The sequence below is a fragment of the Falco rusticolus genome, chromosome 7 (genome assembly GCF_015220075.1).
Source record: "Falco rusticolus isolate bFalRus1 chromosome 7, bFalRus1.pri, whole genome shotgun sequence".
In the NCBI taxonomy this organism is placed as follows: domain Eukaryota; kingdom Metazoa; phylum Chordata; class Aves; order Falconiformes; family Falconidae; genus Falco; species Falco rusticolus.
Window position 1 is genome coordinate 10,484,417 of NC_051193.1, and position 19,821 is coordinate 10,504,237.

The following is a 19,821-nucleotide window of genomic DNA, read 5'->3' on the forward strand; positions in this document are numbered from 1 at the left end:
GCTCCACAGCAGGGTGGTGGGGTCACCGCTCTGTGAATGCTTTTTTTTCTATCCATGTAATGTCTACCGGGCAATCAGGATTTTGTGTGTCAAAGGCAAAAAAATCTGTTCTTGCCTTTTAACAGCCTTTGTAGCAGAACCGTGGCATAGGAAGTTGCCACCACCGTTGTACCTCCACCAAGCCTGTGGCTCTGCAGTATTGACTCCTTGCCCTACCCTCTTGACCCGAGCTGTCCTGGTGAGGTGATCTGAAGGTGTGTTAAAGTTTCAGACACTGATCTGCAGCAGCCAGAGGAGGTATGGACACACCTGAGAATCTGGGATCTCTTTCTCTACTACCTTTGGCCTCCAGCTTGTTCACAGAAGTGCAAATGACAAGGGAGAGCTGAGGAAAAAAACTTTCAGTTCAAAATCTTTCTGAAGGAAGAATCTTAATGCAGTGCTGTAAGGCTTAATGCTTTTATCCTGGCCTCTGAGCTACATTTAATGGAGCAGCTCTGATCTCAGCCAGAAGTGATGGTGCACCCTGTGTCCACTCACTGGTGCATCGCAGCCACCCTGGGAGCCCTGCCAGCACCGTGCGAGTGGCTCACAGCACAGCTCAGCCCACGCTTCCAGACCCCAATGAGGAAGAAAAAGTTATCTGCCAGAATTAACTATTTCTTTTTCCCCGGAAAAAATTCCCTGGATGGCAGATGTTCATCCAAATCCCCTTGGTAAAAGAAAATGTCCCAGGCCAGGAGGAGGTGGAGGAGGTTGTTATTGTCCTCTAGCTGGTGTGCCCTGGCTGGTGGCAGGGCAGCCAGCTCTCCGGCCAGGGCAAGAGGGGGCTTAGCATGAGATGTGGCAGTGTTTGAAACCAAGCACCAAGCAGTGGAGTGGAGCAGCTTTTGTGGACAAACCCCTGCAGATTCTGACTGAGGACCTCAAACCTGTGATGGAAGGGAGGATTATAGCTCTGCAACACACCATCCATCAAAGAATGAGCAACATAAAACACAGCAGAGCTGTTAGTGTCACGAACTCAGAGGATGTGGCCCTAATTGGTTATTGTATGTGATAAACCACTGGATCCATTGTCCCCCAGAAATTTAAAAGAATTAAAATCTGTAGTAAAGGAAACCTCACAGATGATCAGAGACTGTCCGCTTAGCCAGTTTCTGAGGGGAAAGATCCCAGTTATGGAAATGTGTACTTCAGGGCTGAAGCAAAATCAGCAGAACACTTTATTATGATGGAGAGGTGTCTTCTGGGAAGACTGCACGTTCTGGACAATATCATTAAAACTTTTGGGGCAGCTGCTGTAAAACACTGTCAGCTAATGGATTTTGGGACCCAAGGTGCAGAACAACGTCAGGCTTTGCAGATTGCTGTGCCCTGAATTAACAATGAGGTGCAGGGACCCAGGGAGGAGTAGAATAGCTAGTCTCCATGCAGGAGAGAGAGTCTTCTGGAGAACACAGTCATGGTTATTACCTCTGAAAGAGATCCAGCTCATACCAAGGAAACTGAAATTTTAAGGAGAGTTAGACCAAGAAAAGTGACCATTAAATGGTATTTCTTTCGCTGTGTTACTTCTGTCCATCAAATGTTCTACGGCACAGCATTACAATGGTCTCTACCAGAAACTTGACTTCAAACCTTGGTTTTGGATCAGGCAGACCTAGACTGTGCTAGCAGGGCTCAGCTTCCAGATGAACACGTGCTTGCCTAGGTGAAATGTTAAGGGCATCTCTGAATAAACCATTACTTGCAGACTATTCCACGAGTCATGGAGTATAATGAATGCCTGTGGGGAAAGTCTGCAACAGCCTCCCATAAAATCAGTGGAAAACCAAAGAGCAGAAATTCTAAGAATAAATTTGGGGTCATGACTCACCCAATCCTGAAGTTATAAGGAAAATATGTGACCACTGACTGGGCTTATTCCCATTGGAAAAGAGGTAACATATACAGCATTTTCGTGTTAAAAAATTTATTAGCCTTTATTGAAGTTGTGTGCTCCATGTTAGGCAGGGATTTTGGGCTGAAAAGCTGAAGTTCTAGGAATAAGGAAAGGCGGATACAGTGTACAGCTATGTGTGCCCTAAACCGTATTTTTACTATTTCCATATAATCAAAAGTAGACTCATAAAAGCCTCAGAAAGAAAACAAAAAATTCAACGTTTACCTAAATCTCCATCACAGGCATGAATTTCTGTCATTGGCAGTTAAAAGGATTAAAGTTGTTAAAAACGAGGCACATCTGAAAATAATCCCTTTCATGTCAGGACAAGGACTCATGGAATAAATGGAAAATTTGAGCAGAAAAATCCCAGCTCAATGGGAAGAATTAGTCCCAGAGCCCCTGGGGTTGTCAGGAAGGTGAGGAGCCTGCCTGGGTCCTGGCACAGAGTTGTCTCACCTCTGCTAACAGGTCTGCAAGGAGCTGGTAACCACAGGAACATGGATGCTCCTACCTGCCTTCAAAGCCCAGGCCACTACGAGTACAGCCCTACGGCGTAAGAAGGAGAAGGGGAGCATCTGGACAGCAGAAAAGAATTAGGGCCTTACATATCGTGCAATTCAAATTGTAATATAAATGAAATCCCAACGCTTTTAATGGTGTAGAGTCTGTTATACACGGGTGTGCTTCATGGACACAAAGAAAAGTTTGTGAGTCAGGTCTAGACGATTTGGGAGATGGATAAAGCAAGGCAGAGTGTGTGTAAGTAATTTAAATAAGAATAAGGCAGTGGCAGTCCTGACTGTCTTGTGCCTTAGTGATGACTGGCATGTCCCAGAACCGGGGACAGTCTCGGCAGAGGATGAGCTGAGGACTGAGTGGCCTTTTTCCCTTTCTTCCTGAAATTTCTAATCTGCTTTTCCTAGTAGGATTGTTAGTGCTTTCCCCGTGAATCTCCTTGCCTTTGTAAATGCAAATCAAATCAAGGGGCAGTCTCATTGCACTGGCCTTGCTGACAAGAAGAGAGACTTCAACTACAGCTAATGACTGCCACTGAGAATCGGGTCACCCATGCCAAAGGCAGCTTTCTGTTTTCAGGGATCTGGGGGTGGTTATGGGGTGAATCTGGCTGCTGAGATCGAGGGGATTCTGCACATTACAGCCAAAGGTGGCTGCACGAATCCACGAGCGCTCTGACGCAGCACTGGCGAGGCAGCGCGCACCGAGCCCTTCCGCGGGCGCTGCCAGCAGGACGTGGGTGCCTGTTTACATGCAGCCGGCTTCACAGTCCCCCCACGGGACTTGTCCATCACTACAATATTCATGGGCACCATCTGGTTCTCCCCACCCAACCCCTCTGCTAAAGCAAAGTTTTCAACAGAGGAAGCCAAACAAATCCTTTGCTGTGAAATGAAAACCTGTTCATGCTGGCTCTCATCAGATGAAATTCCTGCAGTGTGTATAAACGGGGATGCAGCCATCCCCATATTGGTCCTGCACAAGGTGTGGGGTGTTCCCGAAGTGCAAACCCACCTTTTTTCCCCTAACATGTCCCTACTGCTCGAGGTGATGATGCTCCTTGGGCTGTGGGAGTGTTTGTGCCCAGGAGCAAATCTGCAGCCAGGGATTCGTGCCTGATGCTCGGCCCGTGGACACGGGCAGTTCTCGCCAGGGTATAGCTGGCTGCTGTGCTGGGGCTCCGCAGGCAAGGAGGTGCAAAGCCGGCACCCCCAAGCCATGGCAGAGCAAGAAGGGAGCCATGGCTGGGCTCGTCTGCACTTATCCATCAAAAAAAAAAAAAAAAAAAAAAAAAAAAAAAAAAAAAAAAAAAAGAAGTGGAGAAAATCCAGTGAGCTCTGTCGAGGGGATTAGGATTTACTGTCATATCAGGTGAATTCAGGTCAATGAGAAACTGAGGCCAGATTTTATCTCAGCCGATAATAAAATACACACTGTCTTCATACAACTAAAAGCAGGGATATTGTTACAGGTCCTATTCAACCTGACTCACACAGCCAAGCTTGAATTGCTACCTGACTCCATAACTACTAATAGGATCTTTTTTCTATTTCTTTATATCTAACATTGCAAGGTTAAGAGTCTGTAAAATGATATTCTCCTTAAAATATTATTATGAAATCATAAAATGGAAAGGGAGCTGTGTTCCTGAAAAAGTGATTTTATTCTCAGCACCGGTGTGGCTGTTTTGCAGTTACGGGCAAAGCCCTTAAAAATTGTCTTGTCTCAGTTTACTGAACTGTGAAATGATGATAACACAACTGCAGCTCTGGGGGTCTGGGAAGTCTGATGCTTTAACAGTGCCTGGAGTTTTTCATATGCAGGATGCGAAAAAGTTTAAAACATTACTATGTCACCATCTTTTATACTTGCTGTCCACTCACTGCTCTATGCTTGCAAATATGATATTTAGCTCTCTAAGAGGTGATTAAAAGCACTTGAAGATATACATTTATATGGTATTTCTCCAAATAATGATACTGTGTGCCTTTCAGCAAATAAGTAAATACAAATTTTATGATTTTTCTTATGATTATGCTTAGCAAGTAAAAAAAAATCTGTTTCTGACAGGATATATTATACTGAAAAGGAATATTCTGTTTCAGTAAATTTAAGGAATTAATTATTATTAGACTACTGCTGGTGAAAGCTCAGTAAAGGAGATCTATCAAATGAATATGCAAAAACAATGTTACAAGCTACCAAATTTATTCTTAACAACTAGCGATAAAAATTGATGAAATCAAACCGCTAAAATATATACAGTTGGTTGGTTTCGTTTGGTTTTTTTTTTTTTTTTTTGTAATACCACTTTAATCATCTTTAAAATAGCATTTCACATAACAGAAAACCTCCGAATATGTGTTTTGTCCCACTAGGGATATTTAGGGCTAAAATAGCTGTTAATTTGCATCTGATGACGAGATGTTTATTTTCAGAACAAAATGTAAACGTTTTCTAAGATGTGTCATATTCATTTCACACATTTCATGAAACACTGTGGGCATCTGTTTATTTGTAATTTTTGCATAATTTGGCCATAATTTACTCGATATTTTCCCATGCTTGCTCTCCAAGGGAGGAAAAATACGCAATATACAGAGTATTTGATGCAAAATGTCCTTTTGGCAGATGCTGAGCTTCACGGAATTGGTCTTTAGGGGGCATCTACTTTAGGTCTCTTATTTGTCCCTTCTTATTTCTGCAAGAGTTTGATTACTTACCTGACTTTTTTCCCATTTTTTCCCTCCTGGCCTCTCTTGTTATGGCTGAGACCTTCTCATGTGTTTAAATGTTAGCAGCTGCCTAGGAGCAACCTTAACTCCACCTGGGATGACCTGATTATGTTTCCTTAGCAAAAATGTGTTGAGATTAATGGTCGTTTGGGAATAAACATGAGTTTATCTGTAGACAACTATGGGTACACAGGGATAAGGAAAGGGGTAGTAACTCATGTGGATAATAACCCCGCTCCCATAAAACCTCATGATAATCTGAGGGAAAGCTGTGCCTTCTCTAATCACCCCTCCATTCTGTGCTGACACACTTTTGCAAGATCATCACTGCACATGAGGCAGAAACTGAGGTGCAGAGCTCTTTGATTGCCACCAAGTCAGTCTATGTCATTGAACCCTGAGTATCAGCAAGTTAAGCATGCAACAGCACAACCCATAGACCGCTGGGGGATGGAAACACCAAAGGAAATGGGTATGTGTTGGAGGCTCTGAGCTTTGTTAGGTCTTTTTTTCTAGTTGCAGGTAGATGGATGTTGAAGCTAATCTAGGAAAGGTTGTTGAGGAAGATTATGTTCTTGTCTCCATTAATAACATTCCCCCAGCCTTTCCCTTCAGTAGCTGATATCCGTCTGCCCTTATCATGCCGTGTACCCACAGCTGCTCAGAAAAGGGATGAAACCCTCTTGCAGGGGCAGTGCTTGGGACACCGGGCTGCGCTGGAGGCAGGTCTGCACCGAAACCTGGTGTCCCTGCACTGCCCTGCTGCCTGCCAAACCTCCATCACCTTCCACTCCCTGATGCCGCCCTTAGTTTGTCAGAAAGCTTTCCTCCTCCTCCCCCTCTCCAGACCCAGAGATCTGCACTCTTCCCCTCTTACACCGTCCAGCAGCCCTGTACCCACTCCAGCCTCCTCACACCCTCACTTCTTGATGCCCTTGGGTATTCATTGCTCCTATCAGTGCATCACTCAGCAATCTAAGACTTTCTTAGCCATGCCTAATTCATTTTCACAAAGGATCATCTCACAAACCTCAGATCCAAGAGGAAACCTGCAGCAGAGAAATGTCCAGCAGACAGGAAGTACGTTTAACAAGTGAGATGGAGTGAATCAGAGAGCTGCCTCATGGACAATACCGATCAGTAACAGCTGAGTGCTACCATAAATATCTACTTTCTTCTCTGCCTCAAATTAAGATGAATCAACTTTTATTGTCTTCAGGAAAATTCTTTTTTTTTCCCCTTCATATTTAAGCCACAAAATAATATGGATACAACCTTTGACAGCAGATCCATTAGCAAACAAGTTAAGGATAGAAGAAATTGTTCTGCAAAACCAGGTTCTCAAAAGTTGTCTTTAGAAGTAGGCAGGAAAGACGGCTAAAAGAGTGCTCTTCCCCTAATTAGCAATTCCAGATTAGCTCGGTTAATGCGCGGGAGGCTGGAGCTGGGATTGGATCTGCACCTAAATGTCTCCTTGCTTATTCAGAGCTTATCAGAACATCCTGAACTTTCAGCCTTGCAATACTGAGCTGGGGAAAGCAGAACGAGCTCTCTGGGGAGATTTCTTGTTCATTTTTACCTGTGGTTGGGCCAGAAATACTTCAAAGATAGATTTTCTTGTGACATTTGAAGTTTTCTGACTCGGGTGCCTGCCAGAGCTTGAGCTCTACAGAGATAGGTATTTATGGGGTCAGAGTTTCAGAAAATCTCAGCTTTCATGTAGTCACTAAAATAAATGACCTGCTTTTCAAAAATGTTCTTACCACTGAAAAGGCACCCAGGCTGGTGTCCCATAGGGAGCTGGTGAATTCAGAAGTCCCTTTGAAATCAGGATTCAATTGCGAACAATTTGCTTTTAGATACCTGACCTGAGATATTTTAAGCTAGAATTTTTAAGCGGCTTGTGAAGTAAAAGAAATTAGTAAACTCTTTAAAGGCACAAGTCTAAGTACAAACCTAGCTAACTACAGAAATAAACATCCTGATCCTCAAGTTCAAAGAAAAAGGAAGAAATGGAAAAGTGTCTAGGACCTCAGTAAAACAAGATGAGAGGTCTATAGAAAGATAATTATCTATTGCCTTTGTCTCATGAAAATAATGCAGATAGAATGGAGTCAAGGGCTGGGGTCTAATCCAAAATCTTCATTTACCTTGCATCAAGCAAGGCTTCTGGGCCAGCATGTATGAACTTCAGGCCCTGATGATTCCCCTACAACCCTGGTCCATCTCCATCGAAACACACTCTCCCCCTCCTAAAGCAGTTCTTCCAAGAGCTACTTTATTTTCCTTCCAGACACACTGTACTGTTGCATGGCTGGCTCTCGCTATGGTCCATGCTGGATACTTTCCTGATTCTTGAGATCTGGGAGGTTTTGCTGTCTTTGGCTTATAAAGTGCAAGGGAAAAAATTCGTCACCCAAACCTTTCCACCCAGTATCACTCCCAATAAATAAGCCTTTCTATTTTGACCTCAGAGAGATGTCAACGGTGATGCAAAAGGGATGTTGTCTGTAGCCTTGGCCTTTAATCCCCATGCAGCACATTAATTGCATTCCTCAAACCTAAGGAGGAACCTCCACTAGCTGCGTCTGATGCAGTATGTATGAGCAAACTGCTCTGACCGAGAAGTTAATAAGCAGAAGGAACCAACTGTGCAGCTGATTTACCAGTTGGGACTTTGAGCTGAAGAAAAGGGTAACCTGGGCAAAGCAGAAAACTGGAGAGCAGGACAGCATCAGGAACCACAACGTAACACCCAAGTGATCCAGAGCAAACAGACCCCTGTCTTCTTTAACTCTCATGCTTGGCTGGTACCTGCTGTCTGGACTTCTCACTATGATGTAGTCTCTAAAAGCAGTCAAATCTGAGTCACTAGATCCTCAGGTAGGAAAAGCCACCTTTGACCTTTCACTTATTTGTACTTGAACATCCCTATGAGTTTTGCCTCGTGGACCTGCTGACTGTGAGCTGCCTTGTTCAGATCTAGCCTGCAGTGACCAGTACTGGGGCCTCAGCACATTCATAATATGGGCTTAGATGTGGTGCAATTTTGCTGCTTTTGAATAGCTGCCTTCTCAGCAGCATGCAAACTGCTCTTGAGTCAGATCCACCCAGTCATGACTCTGCATGGCATACAACACAAAAGAGTCATCGGAGGATCCTGAAATCAGTTGGCCACTAGAAAAAGATGCTCTAGCAACTGTCTACTGCATTAGAATAGCTGTTCACAAGTGGCACTTACCTAGCATCCCTTTGTTTGAACTGGATAAGCACATATCCTTCTCAGCACTGGGAAGAACAAATCCAACCACAAACACTTCCACCCCATCTGCCATCAGTGCCAACCCTAAAACAAAGAAGAGGGTCCACTGGAAGCGTCCGTGGCCACACTCCTCAATGATGTTCTCATACTGGTGAGCAAGTTGCTCCTCGTCCTCCATCCTCTCTGCCATAAGATCAGCACGGTCTCTGTACTCATCAGCCACAGCAGGAGCTCGCTTCTTCTGCTTTTCTTTAATGTCATCTGGGTGTGGGATCCCTTGGTACTCTCCCTCATAGACCTCATCATCTTCATCATGACCTTCTGTAACGTCACTCTGAGCATCTTCTTCCTGAGCGGGCTCATCCCCGCCACGGTAGTAGCCATCATTGGGCGCATACCCTTCATAGTTACCATCCTGGTACCTGTAGTCATCTGAGACTTGGTTTGCCTCCCTGCCCCCTTGATAGAGGTTTGTGTTTTTATATCCATCCTCCATTCTGAATGGAGATTTCTGAATGCTCTAGATCACTGCGTGTAGATACTATAATATCTATATTGATTTGTGCAATTTCTGGTATTGGTTACTTGAACATATCTTCTCTATGTTCTTTGCAACTGATGGGATACACACTTTCCCAGGCTCAGAAGGAGAATTACTATATAAAGTTTCTCGTTGACAGTCTCACACAGTTTTTGATAATGCTTCACTTTTCAGCTGTCATTTGTGACTTGCTGGCTTCTTCTGTGCTTTGGGTAGGAAGAGCTGCAGTCTGGTGAATAGCAAGGGAACAGCAAATTGCACAGCCAGGCAGCTAGAAGGATTTGACAGGTTTTTTCTGATTCATTGTGGCGGTGAAGGTCACGTCCTGAGAAGGAGGAAACAATAGCAATGAGAAAGCAATAAGTTTGCGAGCACACATGCATTGAGATATAACGCCCTATGTTTTGAATACATGCTTTTCCGTTGCAAAAAAAATGGCAACAAAGTGTTTGAGGAATGTTTTTGCATCATCAAAACTCAAAAGCATTAAAACTTACCAAGCAGGAACCTAAAGCAGAATGTAATGTGTGGTCCCAATTTCTGTCATTCCCAAAGTCCTGCCTCCCACATGTGGTCCTGGTTTCTACAGGGGGCAGAACTGTACTGGGCTGGGTTGCGGGAATTGTCAGGTTGTTAAATGTGTTTCTGTCCATCTACCCAGAACACACTTATCCCTGGTACCTACAGCTGGCTAACATCATCATGACACAAACTATGAGCTTGGTTTTCTTTTTCATCCAGATCTCAAACTTAATTTTATTTAACAGCTTCTTTTTTTCCCTAGTGTCTCTCCGTCTGTATGACAGATGTACAACTAGCACGCAGTGTCTGCCAAGATAAAGTCACTGAAAGTCACACCAAGCTCTGTTCTTCCCATATCTAACCATCAACGAAGGATGATTTTCACAGAGAGCAAAAAACAAAGCTAATATAGAATCACTGCTCTCTGCAGGGAAAACCAAGGGAATCCAAGTCACATCTAAACGTATTCTCATTTTGGACACCTGGTTTCCATTATTTTTCAAGTGGTTTTCAGCCAGCTGGCTCTCCAGTGTTCCTCTGCATTTGTTGCTGCATGCAGCTGTAGACAAGGAGTTTGAAAAGAGACTCACGTGGGAAACTGAGCAGTCACGCTGAAGGAGCCAGCACAGCGTAGGCATGCACAAAATGTGGACTTAGCTTCAAGCTTTGAGTTACTTGCCTAAATAAAGTGTAAATGAGCTATGAAATGACATGGGCAGGCACATGTCTGTGTGTATGTGGGTGTCACACAGTCAGTGGACCTATGGAAGTGTACACAAATGCACACACTGTAAATACCGGTGCTACCTCTGCACTTCAGCATCTTATTTGGCAGACAGTATGGCTTTAAACAACATGCAGATAAAATTACTTTAGAGGAGAAATTCAGTAGAAGCACTCTTACAAAATGCTCAGAAGGGCATCACTCCTGCAAATGCTTTTGTGGCAGCCCAGCTGCCAGGATAAGGGAAGAGCAGAGGCTGGACTTCTTTGCCTGGAGTCATGGCCGTGCCTTGCCTATGCTGCTCATGGGAACTGCCCCAAGAAGCTTCATAAAAGCTTCTCCTGCATATTGATTTAGCTACCTGTATATTTATGGCACATAATTATGACACAGCCTCCGCAGGCCCTGCCAGAGCATCCTCCTTTTCTCTGATCCCTCTTGCCATTTGTCACTGCATTCAACGTGTTTCCGCTTCTCTTTCTTTATGCTGAATCACACAATACATTTGGCATGAAGTTAGAAAGGCAGCAGGGCATTCTTCCAGAGCTGAGAGAGAGCGATCAATAAAGTAAAAAAAAAATAAATATCCTAAAGACACTCTGATCAGGTTAGAAAGATCAGGAGATACAGTGCAGGCACCAGTAGAGAGAAGTATTTGCATCCCCAGTAGAGGTGTTACTGTGCAGGGGAGCCATCAGAAGTACCTGAGTGGGTTCTACAGCTCTTGTTTCAGTGCTGGAGTGTCACTGATGATGGTTAAAAAATCCAAGAGTACTTTGGAGTCTCAGAACCTCCCAGTCTTGAAGCAACTTTCCTGATTACACAAAGACTTGTGTCATGACTGCACATCATGTTCTCCAAGGCAGTAAAAATGTAGTTCCACAGACATATTTTCTTTTGAACAAGCTAGGGAAAGAGCCTTTCTTTAAAAAGAAAAAACAAAAAAAAAAAAAAGAAGAAGAAAAAGAAAGAATAATATGTGCTAAGGAACATTAGGCCTTGCTTTGGAAGTCTTTAAATATCACGTGTTGGCAGGTCATGTTTCAAAGCGACCAGAAAGGTTGGAGCAGGACATAGTGACCTCTCCGTGTTTGTCCCTCCCTGGTTGCTACAGAAGTGCATTGAAAACTCATCTCAGGAAATGAAATAATAATAAAATTGATGATCAATAACAGTTAACCGATCAGATTGAGGGTCTCCGCAGACCCTACCCCTAGCCTGACACCTACTTTTCCAAAAGGTAAAAGTATGCTCTTGAAGAGCAAGTGCTGGAAATCTTTTCGTTCTCTGTTAAAAAGCTGCCAAGGATGGAAGCTGGGCTCTTTGTCTCCCACAATAACAGGAACAAAGAAGATCACAAACTTAGAAAATACCTATTGAAGCATCCCTGATTGTTCTTTTGCTGGTACACATGTTTTTATTTACTGTATGGGTTCACTTACTTCTTGGGCCGCGTGGGAAACAATGGCATGAGCTGACAAGTGTCATAGACCAGTGAGAGCCACCTGTGTCAGGAAGAGGGTGTAATTCAGAAAAAAAAAAAAAGGTCATGGCAAATAATAGCCACTGGGTTCCCATCCAGTTTGTAGGATGGATATTTTCTGGGATCACCCTAGAAGGGGCAGTGCTCAGAAGCAGGCTGTAACTTAGGACTCTTGAATACATTACTTTGACACTTCATACTACGCATTTCCTTTCGTTGCCACATATGCACAGGCTGATTCACTCTAGACCTGATTCTTTAACACCCTTTCACTCAAGCTGAGCTGCAGTCACTCATATTAGCAGCCCCATTTAGCATTTAGATGTGAAATCATGACTTCTCATAAAGATTGCAGACTTGGATCGCTATAATTACCCTTCACAGTGATGCATGAGAGCTTGAGACAAATATACACATCACACCGAGCCTATTCTAGCGAGGTGGGGGCCGGTCTCTTCTCCCAAGTAAGAAGCAACAGGACAAGAGGAAACAGCCTCATGTTGTCCCCGGGAACATTTGGATTGGGTGTCAGGAAAAATTTCTTCACTCAAAGGATAGTCAAGCACTGGGACAGGCTGCCCAGGGAGGTGGTGGAGTCACCATCCCTGGAGGTGTTTAAAAGGTTGTAGATGCGGTGCTTAGGGACATGGTTTAGTGGTGGCCTTGGCAGGGTTAATGGTTGGACTCAATGATCTCAAAGATCTTTTCCAACATAAATGGTTTTATAATTCTATTACAGCTTTGGGCCCTTTTAAACTGGCAGCTACCTTGCTGAGACATGCAAGCAAGACAAACGTGCAGCAGGTTTAAGGCTCCATAAGGCAGGAGTCTGCAGGGGAGGGAGCGGCGGAGCCAGGGAAGCCTCATCCTGGGCCGCCCCAAAGTAGCCCATTAAACTGAGCTTTGGGCACAGAAACATCTTATACCTGGGAATACAGTTTCTTTCTGCTTCTTGTAATTCTCCATAGCACAGTACTTATTCCTCAATACATTATCTTGCTTTTTCCCCCCTCTGAGTAATTTTTGCACTACAGCTTTTCCTCTATATTCTGCTTAAACGTCTTTCCTCACCAGTCTAGCTCATCAGTTACCTTGATGCTAGCAAGCATCCTTCACTTAGTCCTGTGTCTTGCACATTTGTTTTATTTATATATTTATCTAATAGCAACTCTTTAATACACACTATTCACCCTGCAGTTTTCTAGCACTCTTTAGCTCTTTACTCAGCTCAGACGTTGCATACTTAGCCAGCAATTCAGCCTTTTGAGCTCTGAAACTTAAAATAGTAACCTAAAGTCTGGGATATACTCGTAATAGAGATGGTATCTACTCTAGGAAAAGGAACCTTTAAGTAGAGAGCTTAACACCTGCTTTTGCCCCTGTGAAAGGGCATATAAGGGAGGTGCCCGGCAGGCTCAGGTGATGAACGGTCAGCTGAAGGGCGGCAGAGCTTGGAGGGGATGCACAGAGGGGTGAGTGCCTTGCACTACATGGAGAGCCCAGGGTTTGCTGGAGAGCTCAGCTCCTGCAGAGAACAGACCTTATGGCAAATTAGTAAGCAGGGCAGTTATGGAGAGGTGATTTCTGATGAAACGTTTTGAACCTTGGGGCTTGATGGAGTTTCTGGAAAAGTAAAGAGAGTAAGGTTGTTGCTCTGCAGGAGCCAGAGCTGAAGGGAGCTGTGGGTGCATGTGTATATGCAGTAGGGAGAGGGGCAAGGCGATGAGCTGACTTCCAGATCCTTCTCTTTGACTTTGCATGCTCAGTAAAGGGAAAACACTCAAAGACAACAGCTGAAGGGAGAGGTTATGTGAATGCTAAGGATAAGGAGCAGTACAGGGACACTATAAGAATGCTTTCAAGTGATCTTTAGCGTTCACAGAATAATCCATGTAAAACAGATGGCAAAGAGGTTTAATATTATGCCTGAAGGACAAGTCCTCTAGCAAAACATCCTCACTCCCAGAGCTGCTTTCTGCTGGCAGTAACGGGAAGATGCCCAGATCCTACAGTGACCATAAGGACACTCTGCAGTCACATAGCTGACTCTAAAAAAAATCCTGAGAGGAAATTTTCCCCACTGAAAGAAGAAAGGAAAGGTGTGGATAGTTTTTGTGAGTTTCCAACCCCAGACTTTTAGTGAGGATGCAATTAATGAATGCATCTGTACACACGAAGGACCAGATTTTTTAGATGCTTAACAACTCACTGCTCCCAGGGGAGCCGTATCCTGGATTTCAGGCAGCCAGCAATTGCATAAATATTATTAGACAGACTGAGTACTGTAGCAGTGTCTGATCACCGTGTTGCTAGATGGAGGTACAGTGCTGCAGTGCCTGAGACACAGCTCTGTGCTGCATCCCCGGGTCCATCCCTTGGCTTTTTGGCTTCCTCTGGGGTGAATTGCAGATCAATCACTCAACCCCCTTGCAGCTGTAGCTATATGAATAGATGGCAATTTATATCCTCAAAAGCCTAAATAAACCAGAAATTGGAGAAAAGAGGCCCCTGTGCTCCCTGCTTCACAGCTGAGCCTTTTTTTTAAACCAAGAAAACTGCTATTTTCCCTCAGGAGAGTTTTGAAACTTCCTGTCTTTCCAACCAGTATAAATAATAATAATAATTTTTAAAATTAAAAAAAAATAATTAATTTACAACTCCATAAGTCACAAAAATAATACTTTCACATCAAGTCAGTTTAAAATGTTTCATCTTTTATGGTAAAAGGTTGCCCTTTTCATTGGCACAAAAAAAAGGCAGGTGCATGGAGAGCTCTTTCTAACTGAACAACAAACATTTAATTTAGGAAATGCCAGTGTGTCAGTTGCTTGATCCATTTTTTATTAGAAACGTTTGTTGATACTGTATTTTTTTCATCTAAAAAATTCAGGTTTTCAAAAACTGGCATTTTCTTATCAACAAAAATTGCATCAGAAACTCTCCAATTTTACTGTGGGTATGATGTCTAGGGTGCATGTTTAAGAAGGCAATATAAACAAATATAATATAGGAAAAGCAATCTCGCTAGTTATATGCGTATGACTAAAAGTATCTGACTTCTGTGCCATGAGGCAGAAAAGGGCTCTGGTTATTCTTCTTTTGCTACCATTAACCTTGCTGCTGCAGCCACACAATTCAACATCCAGAAGAGAGATGAGCAGTACCATCATTTTCCTGGACAGATGGCAAGGCTGGGTTCTTGGCAAGGATCCTGCAGAGGGAAAAGCAGCAGGATTTGGAGAGAATATATGTGTGAGCGAAGGTAGAAAAGGGAAATGAGGGGGCTTCTGCTGCAGAGAGGTAGAAACCAAGTGAAATAGGAAGTCAAAGAGCCAGAACGGGGATTAATGGTCCAAACTGTGCTCAGGATAAAAGGGGAAATAGCCAGGGAAGGATGGAAGCCCTGACATATTGATCCACAAACTGCAGGGAAAAAAAAGTGATACCTACTGCTTAATAATAGCAGCTCTCGCCTTCATATCTAAGGATTATAAACCTATCTCAGGCCATCTCTGTTAGAGCTCAGCCCTAATCCTTACTGATTCTTGCTTGACTTTTTGCAATTCTGTTTCGCTGCCAAAGTAATAAACAGACAGGGACAAAAGTCTCAGAGCATAGGATTCTGAAACACTTTTGGAAGAAGTTAGCTGTGGGGATCATCACTCAGTCAAAAAAAAAAAAAAAAAAAAAAAAAAAGGACTGCTATTTAACAGTGTGATTGTATCAAAATAGGTCACATCTCTTGCAGGTCTTCAGCAGTCACTTTCCTTACTTTGCCTTTCCATCAAATATCCTAATCAGTTGGTGTTGATGCAAAATGAGTCCCTGGGGAATTTCCAGTAGGATGTTCTCAGGTCTGAACACTGGCCAGTAAATCAGTGTGATTTAATCAGCTGAAGACCTGGTCTCTTTTTGAAATATAGATCAGTCCTTGGGATGCGAGTTTATGTATGATTGCAGACAGGTAAGGGAGCACTATATACACACTAGGAAAAAAAAAACCCAAACCTGATTCCTCCCATTCCTTCTCCAGTCTCACAAGACTGGAAGTAATATTTGTCCTTGCGATTAATGTCCAAAAGAAACTATGGTCATCAGTCATTCTTGAGGGAGGAGTATATCACAGTCCCAGGCTGCAAACCCCTTGCACCTGGAGGAACGTCAGCTCCAGATGTAATTTCTTAGTTCTTTTTTCTGCACTTGTTCAGAAAAATCAAGGCACATATGTGAGTTTTCTAATTTTCTTAATCAGTGACGTGGTAGCTGGAAGCAAAAAGAAGCTTCTTTGTCAGCAAAGACACCACGATTATGTGGTGAGCATGCCAATATATGGTTTTAAAGTGTAAAGTTATGTGTTAATGGCTACAATAATCAACTGTGGCTGCAGAGACTACCAGGAGGCTATCCGGGTCTGGACAACATGAGATTTAAAAATTCAAGTCTGTAGCAGAGCCTACCTTAACAAGAGTTTGCTTTGAACTCTGGATGAAGAGGTGTCTTTCGTTGTGACTTCAGAGAGGAGCGCTGCGTTAAGTGAAAACTAAGGATAAAAACAAGTTTCTCCTGAGACTCTTTTTTTTATTATTAAGAAGTTATTTGATAGGTATGTAACACATGTTCAAAAACTCTCCATGGAGCTTATTAAGCAAGCTATCTGTGCCACTGGTTCTGTATTGGTAGCTGCGAGTGAAATGAAGAGCAAGATATTTGAAAGTCATTGACTTGAAATCGTCTGGTTGAAAGAACTGACTTTCAGCAGTACAGGGATGGCACCTAATGATCGCTGCCCTGCAGCACAGGCAGGACACGTAGGGCAAAAGTTCAGTGTAAAAATCATCGATTTGCTCTAAAATGCTGCCGAGGTCTCTGGGACAGGACTCATTTATTCACCTTTCTCATGCGGCAGATCGGAAGAAAATTGGTGCTGATGCAGTCCGGATATATTGAGATATGAAGGGAAAAGAAAGCTGAAGCAATTTAGTGCGTTACCAGCAGATCAGATTAATTATTTAACAGAGAAAACATTTTAGTTCAAACCCCTCTGCTACAGAGTCTACTGAACTTAAATCGTTTTACAGTTTCTGGATAATTTCCATTGATCTGTGGTGGGTTTTACGCATTTCTGTGTAGGTGCAGACTGTGTATGTTTTCTTCCACCACAACAAAACACCTACTGTGTAATCTGGTCCTGGAGTCCTGCATTACTTTGCTACAGCAGCACATTGCTCTGTGAAGAGAAGCTCTAATGTTTGGAGATGAGGCATGTGCAATAGCTCACCAATCTGCAGGCGGAGCTGGCCGTGGTATGAGCACGAATGGTTCCGATGTGTTTGATGGAGCTGTCCTGATTTCTGTTGAGTAAGCATCTGGGTGTCCTGCCCTAATGCCATTACGCTTTTTCATACTAGCCCATCCTGAGCACGCTGGGGGAGATTTCTCGTTCCCAGCACTAAAATGCCATTGCCTTATGTGGTGGTGACTTTCACAGCAAAGAGGTTGTGGGCTGAATTTAATGTGCAATCCACCACATTATGTTATGAACTAAGGGACAGAAAGTCCCCCAGACTGTTAAAGGGAGGTTATATCTTAAACCCTGATACTCTATCGGTGCAGATGCTTTAAAGGTCATATCTAAGGCACTATGTGCTGCCACAAGCTGGCACAGTGAGCGTGTAGTGGATGAAACAAGGAACAAGCATCAGTCAAGCAGAATAAACAGCATTTCTGAAGTTAAGGATGCAGGCTAGCAAGCTGGGTGTTCGTGAGATATAAAGGGGAATGTTTAACAGTAGGAGTTGGAAAGCAATGGCTTAGCAGCACAAAGCTATATAAGGAGGGACAGACTTCACATTCGGATCCCAGAGAAAGGCCATAAAAGGTCAATTTGACAAGCTGAATATGGATAATGAGTTGAGACAGATGGTATAAGAGTATGGTAGCTAATAAATAATGAACAGACTTGCTTCAAGGAGCAAAAGCAGGGAGAAATCACAGCTGAGAGCTTACTCAGAAGGGAGGTGGTGAAGGGGAAAAGAACAAAACCATGGAGGATGGAGGAGAATCACAGCAGGAGGACTGGTGGGAGAGGATTGTCTGGTTTCAAGTGACAGTTTGCTGGAGATGATAATTTACCCAAAGAAAACTTAGAAGTGCATATCCCTGAACTGGAATTTGGCCATCTTATTGAGATTAACAGTCTTTTAGCTGAGAAAATACCAAGGGTCTCTAAACTTTTTCCTGTGTTTCTATTCCCTCTTCTCCTCCTCTCTGACTATCACAGCACCTAAGCAGCCTGCAGTGCTCACTGTTTCCGTGAAAAGCTGGGAAAAGTTCTTAGGTTTGTTTCACACATCCTGACCCAAGATGGTCTGAAACTTCATCTGAGCACTGAAATGGAAGTGCTGAGCACTGTGTCCCATACCCCTGTGGCAGCTGCAGACCAGTAAGCTACGGCCTCCTTCCAGTCTTCACACCCAGCTATCTTTGTCATGGTGACTAAGATAAAAGCGAGCGTTGCTGCCCCGCAAATCTTTTCCTAATGTGGAGCAGAGGCACAAACATCTGACCCAGATACCAAGGAATACTCAGAGATGTGCCAATGTAGATGTAAATCAAGAAGCTTTCCCAAGATCACTGAGGGAAGCCGTATCAGTGCCAAACATCCAGCACATGTTTCTGCTATGTCCTTGTCTTTTCAATATCATAGAGAGCTAGAGTCTTAGAGGCTTTACTGCTTATTAATAAACCATCCTCTCTAACAGCTTTGCACCTGGCAGTATAAACCAATAGGTAATTTAGTGTTGATTGAGAAACAACGGTGCCCTGGTGCCCTTTAATAAGTTTGAGCATTTCTATGTGTATTTGCCCTTGGACAGCTTATTAGGTCTAACCTTACCAGGCTTGGAGGCCCTGACAAGCTCTGAGAGATAAGTGTAAGCAATAACCTTGGAAATAAACTGCCTGCAATTCAGCAAACTGTGCCTGTGTCAGACAGCAAACATGCCTGATTAACTATGAACCGCTTAGCTTATTGGCAAGGATGTGCCTCTAGCTACAAAGGGGACTTTTATTTCATCACACTTGCAACCTGTGTTATTAAATAACAAGCCACTTAATTAACTAATTCATTAATGCATGCCTGTGATGAATAGATTTCCTCCAGTGACGGTCATGAAAGTAGACACAACCCAGAGTGATTTCTAAATACTGCTTTCTTCCAGAAAGGATTTTATTTGAGCAAGTATCTTTACTAAATACCTCATTCTTTCTTCTGCGTCTGGCTAATAGTGCAGTGTTGAGGTCTGCTGCGTGTGTTCATCATCCCCAGCACTCCCTGCTTTTGTCCTTCCCTACTTTCTGCCTTGCTGAAGCCTGAAGCTCCCCCTCTCCTTTGGCTCCATGCAGTCAAGGTGTCTTTAGTGTGTTGTGCCACAAAACCCCTCTTTGCCCAGAGTTAACGTGCTGCTGCGGCCAGGATGCGGTGTCTCATCATCTCGTGTCTCAAATGGGCAATGACTGCAGTGTCTGAGGGACTGAAAAGCATTGTCCGTTATTGTCCGTGACCACCTTCCCATTGCTGGGGGGACCAACAAACCTGCCCACAAACTGGAGACAGACAAACCATTTACTGCGCTTCACAGCAGCCCTTGCAGGGTTATTGTCACCTGTTTTCCACCATAGTATCAGAGTCTGTTAAGAAAGGGCTGTAGCAGAAACTTTTCCAGAGGCTGAGAGATCTCCCTGCTCGGAACCATTCCTGCTATTGGGAACAGCTTTTTCCCAGCTCAGGATGCTCAGGCATCAGTCCCCGCTTGCCAGCTCCAGGGAAATGTACCAAGGTACTGGCCATGCCAGAATTCAGGCTCATTCCAAGAAATCCCCTGTGCTGCAGCCTGTCACAGCCAACCTTATGTTTCCTCCATGCTCCTTAACAGGTTTGAAACTTATGTTTCCCTTTGGAGCTGTTCAAAAATCAAGTCTGAGGAGCGCAGCTACTATGATGCTAAGAGTGGAATCAAACAGGAAGGGTGGTTCTCAAACTAAACTCATCCTCTTTCTTTTTTGCATGAACGCTCCATTACAATTGTTTT

The 19,821-nt window shown here is 43.6% G+C and overlaps 1 protein-coding gene across 2 annotated transcripts in view; it reads right to left on the minus strand.

Annotated features, from left to right (window-relative positions):
- Positions 1–19,821, minus strand: part of SV2B (synaptic vesicle glycoprotein 2B) — a 70,242-nt gene that overhangs the window by 23,441 nt on the left and 26,980 nt on the right. For both annotated transcript variants that reach the window (XM_037395855.1, XM_037395854.1), the window contains one exon: positions 8,441–9,327. In XM_037395855.1, the coding sequence (XP_037251752.1) occupies positions 8,441–8,957 (517 nt within the window). In that variant the 5' untranslated portion in view covers positions 8,958–9,327. The remainder of the gene's footprint in view (positions 1–8,440; positions 9,328–19,821) is intronic.